The sequence below is a fragment of the Dipodomys merriami genome, unplaced genomic scaffold (genome assembly GCF_024711535.1).
Source record: "Dipodomys merriami isolate MVZ:Mamm:240054 unplaced genomic scaffold, mDipMer1.0.p SCAF_204, whole genome shotgun sequence".
In the NCBI taxonomy this organism is placed as follows: Eukaryota; Metazoa; Chordata; class Mammalia; order Rodentia; family Heteromyidae; genus Dipodomys; species Dipodomys merriami.
The window spans coordinates 491,829-509,309 of NW_027203427.1; the positions used below are offsets into that span (position 1 = coordinate 491,829).

At 38.1% G+C, this 17,481-nt stretch overlaps 1 long non-coding RNA gene and 1 gene segment (V, D, J or C); both read left to right on the forward strand.

Moving 5' to 3' along the window:
* The first annotated feature begins 32 nt into the window (after window positions 1–32).
* Window positions 33–706, forward strand: LOC138833329 (immunoglobulin kappa variable 1D-13-like). The segment is given in 2 exon segments: window positions 33–98; window positions 222–706. Coding segments are annotated over 2 exon segments (366 nt in total).
* An 11,596-nt stretch (window positions 707–12,302) lies between these two features.
* LOC138833328 (uncharacterized) lies at window positions 12,303–15,575 on the forward strand. Its single transcript, XR_011373863.1, has 3 exons — window positions 12,303–12,414; window positions 12,812–12,910; window positions 15,438–15,575. It is a non-coding gene; the product is annotated as an uncharacterized lncRNA (long non-coding RNA).
* Window positions 15,576–17,481: the final 1,906 nt, after the last annotated feature.

Sequence of the window (17,481 nt, forward strand, 5' to 3'; positions counted from 1 at the left end):
CTTCATAGGCTGCTCATAGTCTGTGTAGCAGTCTGTCCCAGTCATGGACGTGAGGATCCCTGCTCAGCTCCTGGGGCTCTTGCTGCTCTGGCTCCCAGGTAAGGATAAAGAATACTGGGCATTAAAATTCCTCAGTGTGATCGATGATGCTTTACTCTTCAGGAGAGCCTTCTTATAAGTTGGTTAATAATGTGGTATTTGTTTCATGTTTGCCCTGCCAGATGCGAGGTGTGGCATCCAGATGACGCAGTCCCCATCCACCTTGTCTGCATCTGTAGGAGACACAGTCACCATCACTTGCAGAGCCAGTGAAAACATTTATAGCAGTTTAGCCTGGTACCAGCAGAAACTAGGGAAAGCCCCTAAACTCCTGATCTATGCTAGTAGTGCTTTGGCATCTGGCGTTCCATCCAGGTTCAGTGGCAGTGGATATGGAACAGAGTTCACTCTCACCATCAGCAGCCTGCAGCCTGAAGATGTTGCCACTTATTACTGTCAACATGGTTATGGTTACCCTCCCACAGTGATATAAGCCATGACAAAAACCTCCCAGGGAAGCAGAAGTGAGAGTCTGGGCTGCCCCAGCTGCTCCTCCTGGTGCCTCCACCTGCTGACAGAGCTGCTCAGATATAGACAATATAGACTTGAAGAGTGTGAATTGTGTCAACAGTTGAGATTCATAAAACAATAACACCATTAATAGATATTCTAAGCAGCAATTGGCTTTTTGTTATTGTTATTGTCACTCTTGGTGTTTGAGTTCTTTGTCTCAAGGTTAGCACTCCAACATATTGAGCCACAGTTCCATTTCTGGTATTCTGGTGATTAATTGGAGCTAAGAGAGTCTCACCAAGTTTCCTGCCCAGGCCAGCTTTGAACTAGGATCATGAGATGTCAACTTCCAGAATAGCTAGTATTACATGTATGAGCTACCACCAGGAATTGTTTATAATACAAAGAACAGATTCAATGCTTCAGATTTTAGTCATTACTTTTCTGATATCTATTGTATTAACATATTTTAGCAGTATCTATTAATAAGATTCTGGGATTCTCCATATATATTATGTATATCAATATACATAATATATATACATAATATATATTTATATACATAATATATATTATGTACATTGATCATGTCCTTCTACTTTTTCCTGTGCTCACCCTCCGGCCTCCTGACCTGGAGCCCTTTCCAGGCCCACATAGTTACTCTTTTATTTTAATTGTTTTAAGTTTCTTTGAATGAGAAAGACTATACATAATGACCTTTCGTTTTGCCCGTTTTAACAGAATGTCCTCCAATTCCATTCATTTTGTTGTAGATTACAGGATTTCATGTTTCTTTATATAATATATAATACATACATACATATGTATATATATATGTACATATACACAGACATACATACATATATGGACCAGTTCATCACTACTTTCTAATTGATTCTAGCACAATTGATCAATTTCAAATATTCTCTTGTGATAACAGTATCACAATAAATCTATATATGCAGAAATTCCTTTATAAATATCACTTTTGTATTTTGGCTTTATTTCAGATGTTTCCCTGGGAGCGAGGTAGCCAAATCATCTGGTATGTCTCTTTTTAGGTATTTTAGTAACTTCCTTACTGTCCTCCATACTGGCTATGCTAACTTGCATTCCTACAAACTGAGTTTGCCTAGTGTTGAAAGGGAGTTTAAAGGGAGATGGGAATGATGTCTGGTCTCCCAATCTGCTCAACCTTCTCTATTGGTTCATATCATTCCACTTTTTTCTGTTCTGTTCTAATTTATCCACAGGCAACAAAGTAACAGTGTATTAAATCATGTAGTTAAACACTTACAGATCTGGACTTAAAGGAAGATCTGGGGAACCTAGATTGTGGAGATTTAGTAAGGAAAAACATGAGTCCCATATGTAATCTGTCAGGAAGAATTTTTATACATTTTTAATTGTAAAAATACTGTTCAGAGGAGTTACAGTTACATGAGTAAGGTAATTAGTACATTTCCTATTGAGCATTGATGCCTCCTCCTTTATTTTCCCCCTACCATCCCTTCCTTCCCAACTACAAATAACCCTCCCCACCCCTTCCCTCCCCTTCCTACCCCTCAACCCACCCTCCCCCTGCGCCGAAGTTGTAAAGTTCATTTCCAACATAATGTCTTGTACATCTCATTGTTACAATAGGTCAACCTGTTTCCCTATTTAAACATTTTGTTTTTCCTTTCCCCTCCCCAAATTAGAAAAATGTATATACAAGATGCAGTGCACCAAAATAAAATACAGTGAAAACAGGGCTTATACTGTGAGGAAGAATATACCAAAGAAACAAACAAAATCACATAGTACATTATACATACATTATAAACAATAGCAAGAAAGAAAAAAAAAACATTTGTGTCTCTATCTTGGGGTTCAATTCACTTAATATCATCTTATATGGTCATAAGTAAATAGCTTTTGACCTTTTCTGCTTTTCCTAAACTTATAGTAGTTATTGCAAATAAGAAGATTATTATTTTCTTTAAAAGTCTATAAATGAAATACTCCTTTGGATTCACCATTATAATTTAGTCCTGGAATTATACTTGAGACTTCTGAAGGAAAACCACCAAGTGGGTTTGGGTTTCCCCATCATTTGAATTGAGATAAATAACTTTTGTTTGCAAAGAATATGTTTGCAATGTATTCTGTGGTCATGTATTTCTCCTGATGTTTCACAAAATGTGAATTTGTATGTGGGAAAATGTGCATTGCATTGGTGGTTTGGGATAACACAATGGATGAATCCTCAAGAAATACAAATGTGATATAGTCCATACAGGAAAGGCTGCAGGCCAAGAGCCTTGGTCTCTGGTATCTGTAATGTTGCAGAGTTTTAATACTTCTGAGTTACAGGAATATCTCTCTTTGCTAGAGAGTCTCCTGAAACTGAAGCCACAGGTGTTGGGGATGCTTCTACAGGCTTAATTAGCAGTGGCCTTATTGGATATGTTTCTTGAAGCTTTGCAAGAATCTATTCCATAACACTTCATAAGACTGTGTAATTTGAATTCCAGAATGTGCACTGTTATTCCAGAATGTGCCTGTTATTCATATTTACAACTATCAGCAAGAGTAGCCATTCCACACAGGAGCAAGGGAAGCCAGTTTATTCCAAGAACATCACCTAAACATTTTGTTGCTAATCAACATACTATCTAGCGGACTTGCCAGAAGTGGGCAGTTTTGCAGGCTTTCAAACCTGAAGTCAAACAAGAATAGAGGAGCAACTGAGCTCTTTCCCTGCAGCTGGGTTGGCCCCACTGTGGACCTGGGGAATGAACTACTGCTGTGATCTATCCTATGAACAGGATAGATCCAAAGAAGAAACACACAGAGTCTATGAAATTTAGGCTTGAATTTTTTAGTTTGAAACTTTTGTTGCCACATGGTAATGATGATGAGAATAATTGATACTTTGTAAATTATGTTCATATTATGTTAAGTATTTGCATAAGAAGGTATCATTCTCCAAATCAGTTTATTAGTTCAATACATCGTGTCAGCCTCTCAATCATACTCCCCCATTCCTCCAAAGGAAATTTGATACTTGAATTGTCCACTCTGTCAGAATGACTGAAGGAGCACTATGTGAGTGGTCTAATTTCTGGGAGCAATGAAATATATTAAAGAGTGATACCACTTTTTCTGGGTTTCCAAGTTCTTTCTGTTTGACCAGACGCTCTGATTATTGTTGTGACATTATAAGGCTCCAATTGAAATAGAAGATAGGGACTTGAATGAAGACACTGCCTTTTTCATAGGGTCCTTCGTGATTCATCAGGTGTCAGGACTTTCTGGCATTCTTACATTCCTAGTGGAGCTTTTGATGTCTGTCTTCTCTCTTCCTCTCTATGTTTTGAAACTCAGTGATGTAATATTGATTTGAATCTTACTTGGGAGTCATTGTTTTGCAATAGATCATGACTAGTCCAGGGTTTTAGGTTTATCCTAATTCTGGTTCCATCTTGCTTGGCTGGAAGAAGTGAAAATTAATTTCTCTTTGACAAATATATTTATCATTACTGGTAAGAACTTCCAATAAGGCCACACTCCAAGGAAAGAATATGGAGGTCCCTAAACCAAGAGCAAGACTTAGGCAATTGTTAGGTGGGCATTAAGAAACATATGGGTTTTTAAGGGTCATATCCTTGAGGAAACATTATTATCTTGGATATTTGTAGAAAAGTGATTTGTCTTACGAAGGAAGAATAATTTCAGCATATGGTTAAGGAATTTTATTTTGTATTGTAAATTATTTGAAACATTTTTACCCTTACAGTTAGGTTTTAAGTGTAGTAAAAGATGTATTTTCTTCTCATTCATTTCAGAATATGCCCACATAGTTTTACACACTAAAAATTTCTTAAAAACAGGGCATTCTCTAATCTGACCCAATAAAATGATGATATTCTAAATCGTTCCCTGGGGACTGCAAGACCATTTTGACTTTGACAATTGTAACAGCATTTGTGACAAAAGGACCAACTTACAGGTTGCCTTAACTGGCCTAGATCTCAATCTGCTTTTAATTCAGAACAGTTTTGATCTGGCTCTTTTACACATTACATTCCCATCACTTCTTAGAGTCATGTGGTTTCTATCACTACACAATTACAACTCTGAATGTTCATTAAATCATTTTTATATGTTCATATAATATTTTTACCATGTTTCCCCATTTTAACTCTGTTTTCTCTCTCTCTATCCCATGAGTACCCATACCTAGAGAAGACCTACTTTACCATTCCTTCATTAATTTTGTTTCCCATTTTTAATGTTTAAGCAGTTGTACAAAAAATTGCCATTTAAAAAAGCACAAATTGTTTAAATAGGAATACAGGTGGACCCATTGCAACAATGAGATGTACAAGTCGTTATGTGGAAAACGAACTTTACAACTTTGGCTAGGGGGACTGGGGGAGGATGGGAAGGGATGGGAAGGGGAAACAAAGGAGGAGGCTACAATGCTTGATAAGAAAAGTACTCATTATCTTGCCCATGTAATTATAACCCCTCTGTGCAGTATTTTCACAATAAAAAAATAAAAGCAGGTTATGAATACAATGTAAATTGATCAATGTCTTCCCTTAAAACATTCTCACTATCCATCCCTACCCACTCTTTGTGCACTCTTCATAATCTGGGTGTGGGTGCTGTCCCTGTGCTCTTCAGCTCAAGGTGATTGCTCCACTGTTTGAACCATAGCGCCACTTCCGGGCTTCTAGTGGTTTGTTGGAATTAAGAGTCTCACAGACTTTCCTGTCCAGACTGGCTTTGAACTGAGATCCTCAGATCTCAGTCTCCTGAGTAGCTAGGATTGCAGGAGTGAGCGACCAGCACCTGGGTTTGCAGTGAATTCTTATCCTCATTCTCCTTTTCTCAGCTTCATTCTTCCCCTTTGCTCTTGATCCCAACTCCATTCCATTCAAGTGCCTGCCCTCTACTGTTGTTTTGTTGAAATTTGACTTCGCTATTCTGAGGGATTATAGTAGAGTGCTCAGTGGAATATACCATATTCCAATGAATATATTTGTATATATTTGTACACCAACTAACCTATTTACTAGTAAATTTATAAGCTAATCTGGCTTCCATATGTAAGAGAAAACAGGCATCCTTTGTCTCACTCATTTTTCTTTAAATCTGCACTATAAGATTTTCTTTTTTTTCTTTTTTAAATTTATTTATTTTTATTGTGAAAATACCATAAGGAGGGGTTACTATTACATGGGCAAGGTAGTGAGTACATTTCTTATCAAGCATTGTTTCCTCCTCCTTTGTTTCCCCTTCCCATCTCCCCTCCCCACCTTGGCCAATACACCCCTCCCACCCCCACCCACAGCCCTGCCAAAGTTGTAAAGTTCATTTTTCAACATAATGTCTTGTACATCTCATTGTTGCAATAGGTCCACCTGTATCCCTATTTAAACAATTTGTTTTTTTTTCCTTCCCCTCCACAAATTATACCAGCATCAAATACAGTCAAACCAGAAGTTATACCATGTGGAAGGGACTTACAAAGCATCAAAGAAATCATCTTATAATATGTTAGAAACAACTGCAAGAAAGAAAAAAAGCATGAATCTCAACCAGGGCAAGCAAAAGGCCATGTGCTTCTGGGGTCACAGTGAGCCCTGTCAGGTTCACTGGTTTCCAGCTAGCTATGATTATGGAACCACCATGCCTCACTCTTCCCTAAATGTCATATTTCACTGGACACATATGCTCTTCATGGAGATCTCAATACTGTAAAATGAGGAGTTCCAAAGATGATTTCAAATTTCAAACTGCAAAACTGGGAGGAAAGGAGGGAAGATGTGACACTGTTCAAAAGTAAATGTACTATTTACCTGACTCATGTAACTAAGTCCTCCATATGTCACCTTTCCAATACAATGTAAATAGAGGCAGGTAAAAAAATAGTGTTGTTTTAATGTTTTTCCTCAGCAGCCAGGGCAAAAATGTAGCAAACCTCACACTTGTAAGCCTGTAACTGTGATTATATGGAAAGCATAGGTAAGAGTACTGTGTTCTGTGAGCACCCTCAGAACAAAGCGTGAGATTCTCCCTCAAAAATGTGCTAGAGTCAAAGTGCTGGAATGTGGTCATTTATCCAGATTGTTTGAATTCCTGAATACAAATTTCAGTCCCAACAAATAAAGACAATAGCATCAAAATTGGTACTGATTATCGTCAATATGCTTTAAGTAGCTGTATGTGTGCTCACACACTTTGTAACATAGATATTCTTTTTGGAGAATTACGTGTTATTTAATAAATCAGAATGCTGTTTGTAACTAAAGTTTATAGAAAAAAATTGAGAACAGAAATGTGAAGGTGTCCAATGACGCTAATCAGTATCAGCTGATTTTGAACTGTTACTCACAAGTTCCTCTGAGACCACTCACTGTGCACAGAGTACTTTCTGACACTGTCCAGTCAGACAATGATTGGCCAAATTCTGATTATCACTTGCAGGCTGGTAGTCCAATTACACCGTTAATCACACCGCCTCCATCTTTATCCTTAATCACTCTCCTCCGTGCTCTTTCTGCAACTCAGGATCATATCCCAGATAGGCTTCTCTGAGACCTCGAATAGAGGATTTATTGTCAGAGAGTCTTGTAGGACCCAGGGATTCCTGTTTTTCATAATGCAGGATTCAGTTCCAGGGTCTTAAATTGTACTTGGAAAAAGAAAAAAGATAACAGGAATATTGTTTTTTGTTTTTTGTTTTTTTTGGGAGGTCCGGTCATGGGGCCTGAACTCTGGGCCTGGGCGCTGTCCCTTAGCTCTTCAGCTCAAGGCTAGCACTCTACCACTTGAGCCACAGCGCCACTTCCTGCTTTTTTCTTTTTTCTTTTGTGGTTCTGAGGAAACGAACCCAGGGCCTCAGGCATGCAAGGCAAGCACTCTACCACTGAGCAACCTTCCCAGCCCACGAATATTGTTATTTTGTGTGTAGTGTCAGTCCTGGGGCTTGAACTCAGGGCTTGGGCAATGTCCCTAAGTTTTTTGTTCTTAGTTAACACGCTACCATTTGATCCACAGCTCCACTTTCAGCTTTTTTTTGGTGCTTAATTGAATATAAGAGTCTTACAGCCTGTCTTGCCTAAACTATCTTTAAATTGTGATCCTCAGATCTCAGCCTAAGTAGCTAGGATTACAGGTGTGAGCTACCCATGCCAGGCTAATTACTGTTTTTAATGCCTGTAAGAATGAGACAAGGCCACCTTGTTAAAGGTGTTAGAACATCTTCAGTCTGTACTCAACAAGTGCTGTTTGAGTTTTTAAAGGGAAACTGTTTCAAGAAGAAATGTTAAAAGTACAACACAAAGTAGACTTTCCCTGAATCATCTGAAGCAAATTGAAGAAGTAAGAAACATACTCTCTTGTGTATTTCTATTTATTTGCAACAAATAAGAAATCAGCATTCGTACCCCAGGAAGATAACCTTAATATACAAGTCTAATTCTTTCTTAGGCTCATGTCAAACACTGACAATTATCCCCCATTGTCTTTTGTCACATAATAGTTCAGTCTAGGCCAGATTTTCCTAGATCTGCCTTTCCTCCTCTTCCCTGGAAATCTTCCAAAGTCTCTTCAGTCCCCTAATCTTATCAGTCTTGAGGATCACAACCACTTATATTCCTGAATGTCCTTTGGTGTGGACTTGTGCACTTTCCATCAAGGTTAGACTCAAGAATCCATGCTTAGAGGAATGTACAGCAGTACTTCTGAGTTCTTCCCAGGATATCTACTTGAAAGTCACTGTTTTCACTCAGTTCCATTACTGATGATATTCACTTCAATTCTATTCTAAGGTAATGGTTGTTTGATTTTTCTTAGCTGCATTATTTTTTCTTGGAAATTAAGTGTGCTCTGTGGAAAGAACTTCATGGCTTATAACCATCACATTCCTTGTTGAAATATACTTATGGATCCAAGTTTCTACAGCGAAATGTAAAATTATCTTTGTTACTTGATAGGGAAAACACCACAAAGTTGGTCAATGGGCATAAAATACAGTTGGCTTCTCATCACATTTGACAATTTCCTCATTTTTCATTATTAAAATATTTTTATGGAATATATATTTTTTAATTGTGAAAATACCGTAAGGAGGAGTTACAATTACTTGGGCAAGGTAATGAGTATATTTCTTATTAAGCATTGTTGCCTCCTCCTTTGTTTCTCCTTCCCATCTCTTCCCATCTTCCCCCAACATCCCCCTCTTCCCTCCCACCCCAACCTGGCCATAGTTGTAAAGATCGTTTTTTGACATAACGTCTTGTACATTTCAATGTTGCAATGGGTCCAACTGTATCCCTATTTAAATGATTTGATTTTTCCCTTCCCCTCCACAAATTATACCAACCTCAAACACAGCGAAAGCAGGTGTTACACCATGGGGAGGGACATACAAAGCAACAAAAAAAAAATCATCTTATAAATATGTTAGAAACAGTCAAAAGAAAGAAAAAAACATTTGAATCCTGATCTTGGGGTTCATTTCACCTAACATCAAATTATCTGATCGTTTCTGCTTGTCTCAGACATATACTAGTTATTGCAGTTTTAATTATTTATTTTTGCCATCCCGGGACTTGAATTCAGGGGCGAGGCACTGTGCCTGAGGTTCTTTTGCTCAAGACTAGCACTCTACTATGTGAGTCACAGCACCACTTCCAGCTTTTTCTGTTTATCTGTTACTGAGAAATCAAACCTGGGGCTTCATGCATGCTAAGTGAACACAATCACTAAGCCACATTCCCAGGCCTCATTAGAATTTTTTTAATTTAATTTTATTTGTGAACATACTGTACAGAGGAGTTACAATTACATGGGCAGGATAATGCGTACATTTCTTACCAAGCATTGCAGCCTCCTCCTTTGTTTACCCTTCACCTCCCTTCCCAGCCTCCCCCCTCCCCCCCAATCCCAATCCTTCTCCTTACCCCCCCTCTCCCCCACCCCCCCGGCGCCAATATTGTAAAGCTCGTTTTGGACATGACAACTTGTACTTCTCATTGTTGCAACAGGTCCACCTGTATCCTTAAACAACTGGGTTTCCCCATCTCCTCCACAAGTTATACTGACATCAAATATAGTGAAAGCAGGGGTTATACTGTGGGGGAGGGACATACAAAGCAACAAAGAGATAATCTTATAAATGCTTTAGAAACACATGTATGAAAGAAAAAAACATTAAAATATATATCTAAGGGTTCATTTTCCTGACATCACATTATCTGACTTTTTCAGTTTGACTCATACATATACTAGATATTACAAATAAGGGAAACCATGGGACCTATGTTTATTTGGGCCTGGCTTACTTCACTTAATAGAATTTTTTCCAAGTTTTTCCATTTCCTAACAAATGGGGAAATGTCATTCTTTCTGATGGAGGCATAGAATTCCATTGTGTATATATACCACATTTTCTTGATCCATTCATCTACTGAGGGGCATCTGGGTTGGTTCCATATCTTAGCTATGGTAAATAATGCTGCAATAAACATAGTTGTGCTGGTAGCTTTAGTGTGGTCTTGTTTGTAAACATTTGGGTAAATGCCCAAAAGTGGGATTGCTGGGTCATAGGGGAGTTGTATGTGAAGTCTTTTGAGGAACCTCCATACTGCTTTTCAAAGTGGTTGAACAAGTTTACATTCCCACCAACAATGAAGTAAGGTTCCTTTCTGTCCACATCCCCTCCAGCATCTGTTGTTGTTAGAGTTCTTGATTTTTGCCGTTTTAACTGGAGTGAGGTGATATCTCAATGTTGATTTGATTTGCATTTCTTTTATGGCTAGGGATGTTGACCATTTCTTCATGTGTCTATTGGCCATCCTTCTTTCTTCTTCAGAGAAGTTTCTCTTTAAGTCTTTCGCCCACTTATTTATTGGGCAGTTGTTTCTTTGAGGATTTGTTGTTGGGGGGTTTAATTTTTTGAGTTCCAAGTATATTTTAGATATGAGACCCTTGTCCGTTGTATGGCTAGTAAAGATCTTCTCCCAATCCATGGGCTTTCTATTGATCTTGCTAGCTATGTCATTTGCCCTGCAGAAGCTTTGCAACATTATGCAAACCCATTTGTCCAAACTTTCTTTGATTTGTTGTGTTTCTGTGTCTCTATTCAGAAAATTTCGGCCTGAGCCAAGGAGACCTAGGGTTTCTCCTATTCCATCCTGTAATGTTTTCAGAGTGTCTGCTTTGACAGGCCTCATTACAACTTGTATCATAAAAAGGATGTTGAACTTTGTCAAAAGCTTTTCTGGATAAGTTAAAGTAATCATGCTATTTTTTAAGCCTTGATTCTGTTTAAGTCTTGCATTATATGTGATGTCTATATATTGAGAATTTCTTTTTTTCAGCATAGAAACCGATATGCTTGATCATGTTTTATGATCTTTTAATGTGAAGCTGAATTTGATTTGCAAATATTTTATTGAGAATTATTGTGCCTAAGTTCATCAAAAAGATTGGTCTATAATTCTTTTTTGTTGTTGGAATTCTCTTTTGGGAATGAGTGTAATACTTGTTCCATAAAATCAGTTGAGTAACATCCCTTCCATTGCTATTTATCTAAAAACTATGAGGGTTACAGGTGTTAGTTATTTTATAGTAATAAAATTTCACAATAAAAAATAAAATAAAGTAACCAAACTTAAACTTTTCAATAAATATGTAGTAACTAAATAAGAATGACTCACTACTTAATGAAAAGGCATCTTTATTTAAGAAAACTGTAAAACATGCCTGGAAAGGGTTGAAGAATTAGGGCGCAGGCAAAGAGGAGGAATCATGAAGGCATGTCCCTCTCTAGGGAACACATAGAACATCTCTCTTGCCTTTCATTATTTATTTATTTATTTTAATTGTGAAAATACTGTACAGAGGGGTTACAATTACATGGGCAAGATAATGAATACATTTCTTATCAAGCATTGTAGCCTCCTCCTTTGATTCCCTTTACCATCCCTTCCCATCCTCCCCCTGCCCTTCCACCCAATCCTCCTATCACCTTTTGCCTTTCTTTTTTAATACGTATTTTTATTGTGAAGGTACTGTACATAGGGGTTACAATTACATGAGCAAGGTAATGAGTCCATTTCCTCTTTTGTTTTCCCTTACCATTCCATTTCTCTCCAACTCCTTCTTCTCTAACCCCCACCCCCAACAAAGTTGTAAAGTTTGTTTTCAACATAGTGTCATGTACATCTTATTGTTACAATGGTCATCCTGTATCCTTATTTCAGCATTTTGTCCCTCCCCAAATTAGAAATAGGTATATACAAGATGCAGGACACCGGAATCAAATACAGTGAAAACAGGGGTTGTACAATGGAGGAAAAACATACAAAGAAAAACTCACAAAGTACATTATTAGTACATTAAAAAGAACAACAAGAAAGATAAAATCTCTTGTGCCCCTTTCTTGGGGTTCATTGGCTTAGTATCAGGTTATATGGTCATTTGTACATAGCTTTTGACCACTTCTGCTTGTCCTAGACATATACTAGTTATTGCAGATAAGGGAAACCATGGGACCTTTGTTTCTTTGAGACTGGCTTACTTCATTAATATAATTTTTTCCAAGTTTCTTCATCATAGTTAATGATTCTAACTAACAGGAGATGCCCCACCCTCCTGGTGTCACTTTGTTTTTCTCCTGACAGTTTGTCTCTCACAACTGCACTTACCAGGATATTTGCATATTGCTCTCTGGGAAGGAGCATCTCTGCAAGTCCACCATAAAAGCTCAGCTCTAAGCTTGCCAGGGCTGACAAGGACTGCTTACTCTCAGAATGAGTTGCCCTGCTCAACTCCTGGGGCTGCTCATGCTCTGGATCCCAGGTAAGAACACACCAGAGCTGAGGAAGGAGATGGGGAGGGGCTGAGCTCTGGTGCCCAATTCTTCCCATGTGTGTTGTATCCACTCATGAGAGGTGCACATTTTCCCTCCTGGATGGGTAGATGATATATGTATCTGTGAGAGTGAGGAAGATTCCAGAAGGACCAAAGAACCTTGTTCTGCTTAGCACTAGATAAGCAGAGATTGCTGGTTAATTCTAGAGGTCCTTATGGTTTACAACTATCAGTGTGTGTGTGTGTGTGTGTGTGTGTGAGTGTGTGTGAGTGTGTGTGCAGTGTTTAATGAAATTTTGGATCATAAAACATTATTTAAAATTTTATAGTCCAGTATAAGTTCGGAAAGAAACTTGTAATTAACCCTGTCCACTTCTCTCTTTAGGATCTGGTGGGGTTGCTATATTGACCAAACTCTACTCTCTCTGCCTGTCACCCTTGGAGATCAGGCCTCCATCTCCTGCAGGTCTAGTGAGAGCCTCAGGTACAGTAATGGAAAAACATATCTGTGTTGGTTCGTTCAGAAGCCAGGCCAGTCTCCACAGCGACTGATCTATTGGGTTTCCAACTGAGAAACTGGAGTCCCAGACAGATTCAGTGGCAGTAGGTCAGTCACAGATTTCACAATGACAATCAGCAGGGTGAAAAACCAGAATGGTAGACATTTTGATTCACATGGCCTCCGAAGAGTAACCCTGCAACCCCACCCCCATTCCAGTAACAATCTTCAGATTTGGAGAATCTTCCTTGGAAGAGGAGCACCTAAGTTGGGACAGATGGTCTCCTCTTCTTGACAGTTTCCATGTCAGGTCCCTGAAGAGGAACTTGGGGAACTTTACCTTATACAGAGTCAACAAACTTCAGTATATATAGAAACTGCTACTAAAACTTAGAAAAAAGCCAACTAAAAAGAAAACAAATTGGGCTAGGACTCAACACTAAATTTCACGTTGGAGTTAACTATTTACTGGTCATTGGGCTTCACATTTTTACCTTCTCTTAGCTTCTGAAGTACTGTTCCCCATTACATTTTTGTGCCCAAATATAGGGGAAAGATAACTTTATTCTCACACTCAACTCTTTTGGAGATCTGTGGTTTTTTTCTCAAAAATATCTAATTCAGTTCTCTGGTGCATATTGGTAAATCATCAGGTCCATCCACTTCAGGGTTGAGCCTTACAAGATTGCCCCCCTTCAGATGTCAATCATCATCCCTTCTTTGTTAGATCATTTTCTAGAATGGTTCACAGTCCTAAGAACAAGTTTACTCCTAGATTATGGATTATAAAAGGACATCACTCAGGAATTAGAATATTCCATGCTCTCTCTAGATGTGCCACTTTTCAGCCAGACAGGTGTTTAACCACTTATAAACTCACTGAAACTTGTGATTTTATTTTAAATTTAATTTTAAACTTTTAGTTGTACAAAGGAGTTGACCTTTCAACATAGCAGTTTGTGAATATAATGCAAAGTCCAGAAGGCAAATCCCAGAATAAAAAAATAAACTGTATTTAAGGGTCCTAAAATGAAATAGCCAGTATACTCAGTTACTGAGGAAATTGGTAAGCTACAGAGTACTAAAAATGGACACAAGAAATTACCATAGTTAGGTAAACTGTAGAGTAGGAAACTGACCATACTCAAAGAATAAGTAAAATAGAATCAATACAGTATTGCTGCTCCAAAACACTATTAACTTCTCTGTTTAACTCCCTCCCTAGAGATTTCTGTTTGTCCTTGTAATATACCCTGACACAAAGTAAGAAATAATTTATTTCAAAATAAAATGCCCTATTTGTGGAGTACTGTCCTGAATTTTTCTTTTGCCTATAATAATCTATTGTCCTGGATAACAAAAATAGTATTGGGCAAGGATTATTTAAAGCTCTTCAACAGAAAGCAGTATAATGAAGCTTACCGAATTTTTTAGAAAAGTAGTAACTTTTAGTTGAAGAGCTCTGAAATAGAGCCATATAGCCTTGTACAGTGATAAAAAACAAAAATGGTGGAAAATGAGAGGAGGTGAAGAGGCCCCAAATAGGCCAAATAGCAGTTTGATGTGAAACAAACAAACAAACAAACAAAACCCCCTAGCAAACCAGGTATCAGTAGCTCATATCTGTAATCCTATCTGGGCAGGATTTAGAGGATGGCAGTTTGAAGCCAGTCTGGGCAGAAAAATCTATGAGATTCCATCTCCAAAATAACTAGAAAACTTGAAATATGTTCTATCTGGAGGCTGAAGGAACATTGTTAGCTTATTTTTTTTCCAGCTTCTAGTGACCATTAGTATTTCTTTCTCTGTGGTGTCTTCTTCCATCACCAAAGCATAATCACCCAACTCTGCTTTCATCACATCACCCCTCTCTAATGAAATCTACCTATGCTTTGGTGAATGGAAACTCCTTTCTAAAACTTCTTAATCATCCATCTTTCCTAACACACCCTTTCCCTCATTTATCTTAATTTTGGGTTATGCATTAAATTTGCCATTTAGCGCAGCAGTTTGTGCACAATGCATCTTAATCTGTGTTGTCACTTCAACAGCATCACCACTTTTGACACACTCCTCTTATATTTCTCAATTCTGTGGTATATAAAATTAATACTTGCCTGTATTCTACCCCTTCTCTCTTCATTCCCTCCACTTGGCCTCACTCGCTCCTCTTACTAGTACCCATTTCCTGGTATTTATTTTGTTGAACTTTGACTTTTAAAAGAACTTTGAAGAGTTTTTAAAAGAATTATTCTATTTGCACTCTCTATCATAGAGTCTATCACACTTCAGTTAATTCATTCATAACCCCTTTCTCACCCACTGCTTACCCTCTGGTTTTTAGAAAGTTATAGGCAATTGTAGCTACCACAAATGAAGGAAATAATGGAATCTATATTTCTCTGCGTTTAGTTTAAGGACAGTCATGATTATAGCCATGAGGGATCCATTTGAATAATCTAGTCTCATGATTATTAATCAAATCTTCTTTCTTTCCCATCAACACCCACAGGTATTACGAGTTAGAATATAACTGTTTCTTGGGAGACCATTGTTGAACCTACCATAATGATCCAGCAAGAATGAGCTGTTTTGTACAATCCTAAACATAACTAGCTATGGAAAACTGTGGGTTGTTTTTGAAGTGTAAAATAAAGTGCTTTGCATTCTTAGTACTTTCCAAAAATAGAGAGACTTCCTTGGATTTGTGAGAGGATTGTAAACTGGATTTGTTTTCCAGTCCTGGGGCATGAACTCAAGGTGTGGGCACTGTCCATGAGCCTTTTTGTGATCAAGGCTAGAACTCTACCACTTGCACTACAATGCCACATCTGGCCTTTTGAGTATTTTATTAGAGATAAGTCTCATTTTCTTTTCTGCCTGGGCTGGCTTTGAACCAAAACCCTCAGTTCTCAGCCTCCTGGGTAGTTAGGATTACAGGCATGAGCCACTGGTACCTGACATAAACTGGATTTTAACTATGCCATCCCATTATAATACTTGTGACATTCCAAAGTGCTAGGCAGAAACACATTTTTCAAAAATGATTCTATAAGGAATTGTTAGAATAAATTACACTTTGCCAGAAAATCATGCAGACATCCAGGTACAGAGAACAAAGAAAGGTTTATTGCCTGCCGGGAAAGGAACCACAAGACCCCTTCCCACAAGGGAGAAGTGAGAAGAAGCACCGGCTATTGTCTGAGGTGACCTATGTAACCTAGGAGGCTTAGGAGGAGACCCTGGTGTGGATGTGTGGGCCAGGGGCTTCATCATGGCAGACTAGGATTTATGGCTGCTGTCCAAATAATAGATAGATAAGGGGTCCTGCAACTGCCTGGACCTGAAGGTCACTGTAAGCGGCTCTTGTTGCCTTATATGGTGGTAGCCACCCCAGAGAAGTGCCATCCCAAGATAAAGGGGGTTGGAGGCTGATTACTTACTGCATTTACTAAATGGGCCTAGTGTTGCCTAGGAAGGGAGCATGCTAAGCTGTGGAGAGGGGAAGAAGTATACTAAGTTATGGGAAAGGAGCTCATTTCACTAACAGGAATCATATAAGCGGACTACCTATCTAGGATGGCTTTGAACTGCGATCCTCAGATCTCAGCCTCTTAAGTAGCTAGAGTGATAATCCAGCTCATTTTTATCAAGATTGCTTTGGTTATAGAAGGTTTTTGTGGTACCATTTGTATATTCTATTTTTGTTTACTACTTCTATGAATAGTGCCATTGGAAATTTAAAAGATTGAGTTGAATCTATGCATTGCTTCCTATTGTATAGACATTTTAAACAATTTTTTGTTAAGTTCATTGCATTCCTTTTCTTTGAATTATTTAATGTCATAGTTTTATTTGTTTTTAGTTTTTTTTTTCTTTTTGCTTATGTGGTGCTGAGGAATCGGACCCAGGGACTCATGTTTGCAAGACAAGCGCTCTACCACTGAGCCACCTTCCCAGCCCTAATGTCATAGTTTTAAATGCACAAATCCCATCCTATTAAATACCTTTTTTTTTGGTGCTATTCCTGGGTTTAACTCAACGCTTGCCCACTCTCAAGGCTAGCCATCTACCAATTGAACCATAGCTCCACTTCCAGCCTTTTTTTTTGTCTAATGAGGTAACAGTCTGACAGACATTCCTAAGCAGACTGGCTTCAAACTGTGAAGCCAGGACACCAAGATTCTCAGATCTCTAGTTTAAATGCTATTTTTAAACTAGCATTAATTTAAAAAAATTCAACTTACACTTTTCAATTGATCTGCACCAAGACTTTTTAAAGTTTATTGGTGCAAACTGTATCAAAATTTAAAGTTTATTTGGTATTACTACAGATTGAGGTATTGGTGCAGCTGATTTCCATGAAACTCACTCCAAACACAGGACAATTATGGGGTAAAAAACTCAATAATTAACAGGAATTGGATAAAATCTTACTAAAGGGCAAAAAAAAGTCTGAATAGCCTGATAAATATACTATTAATAATCAACCCAAGCAAAAACATGTGAAAGAATTCCACTGTGTATATTACAAAAATATGCAAGGATGACAAATA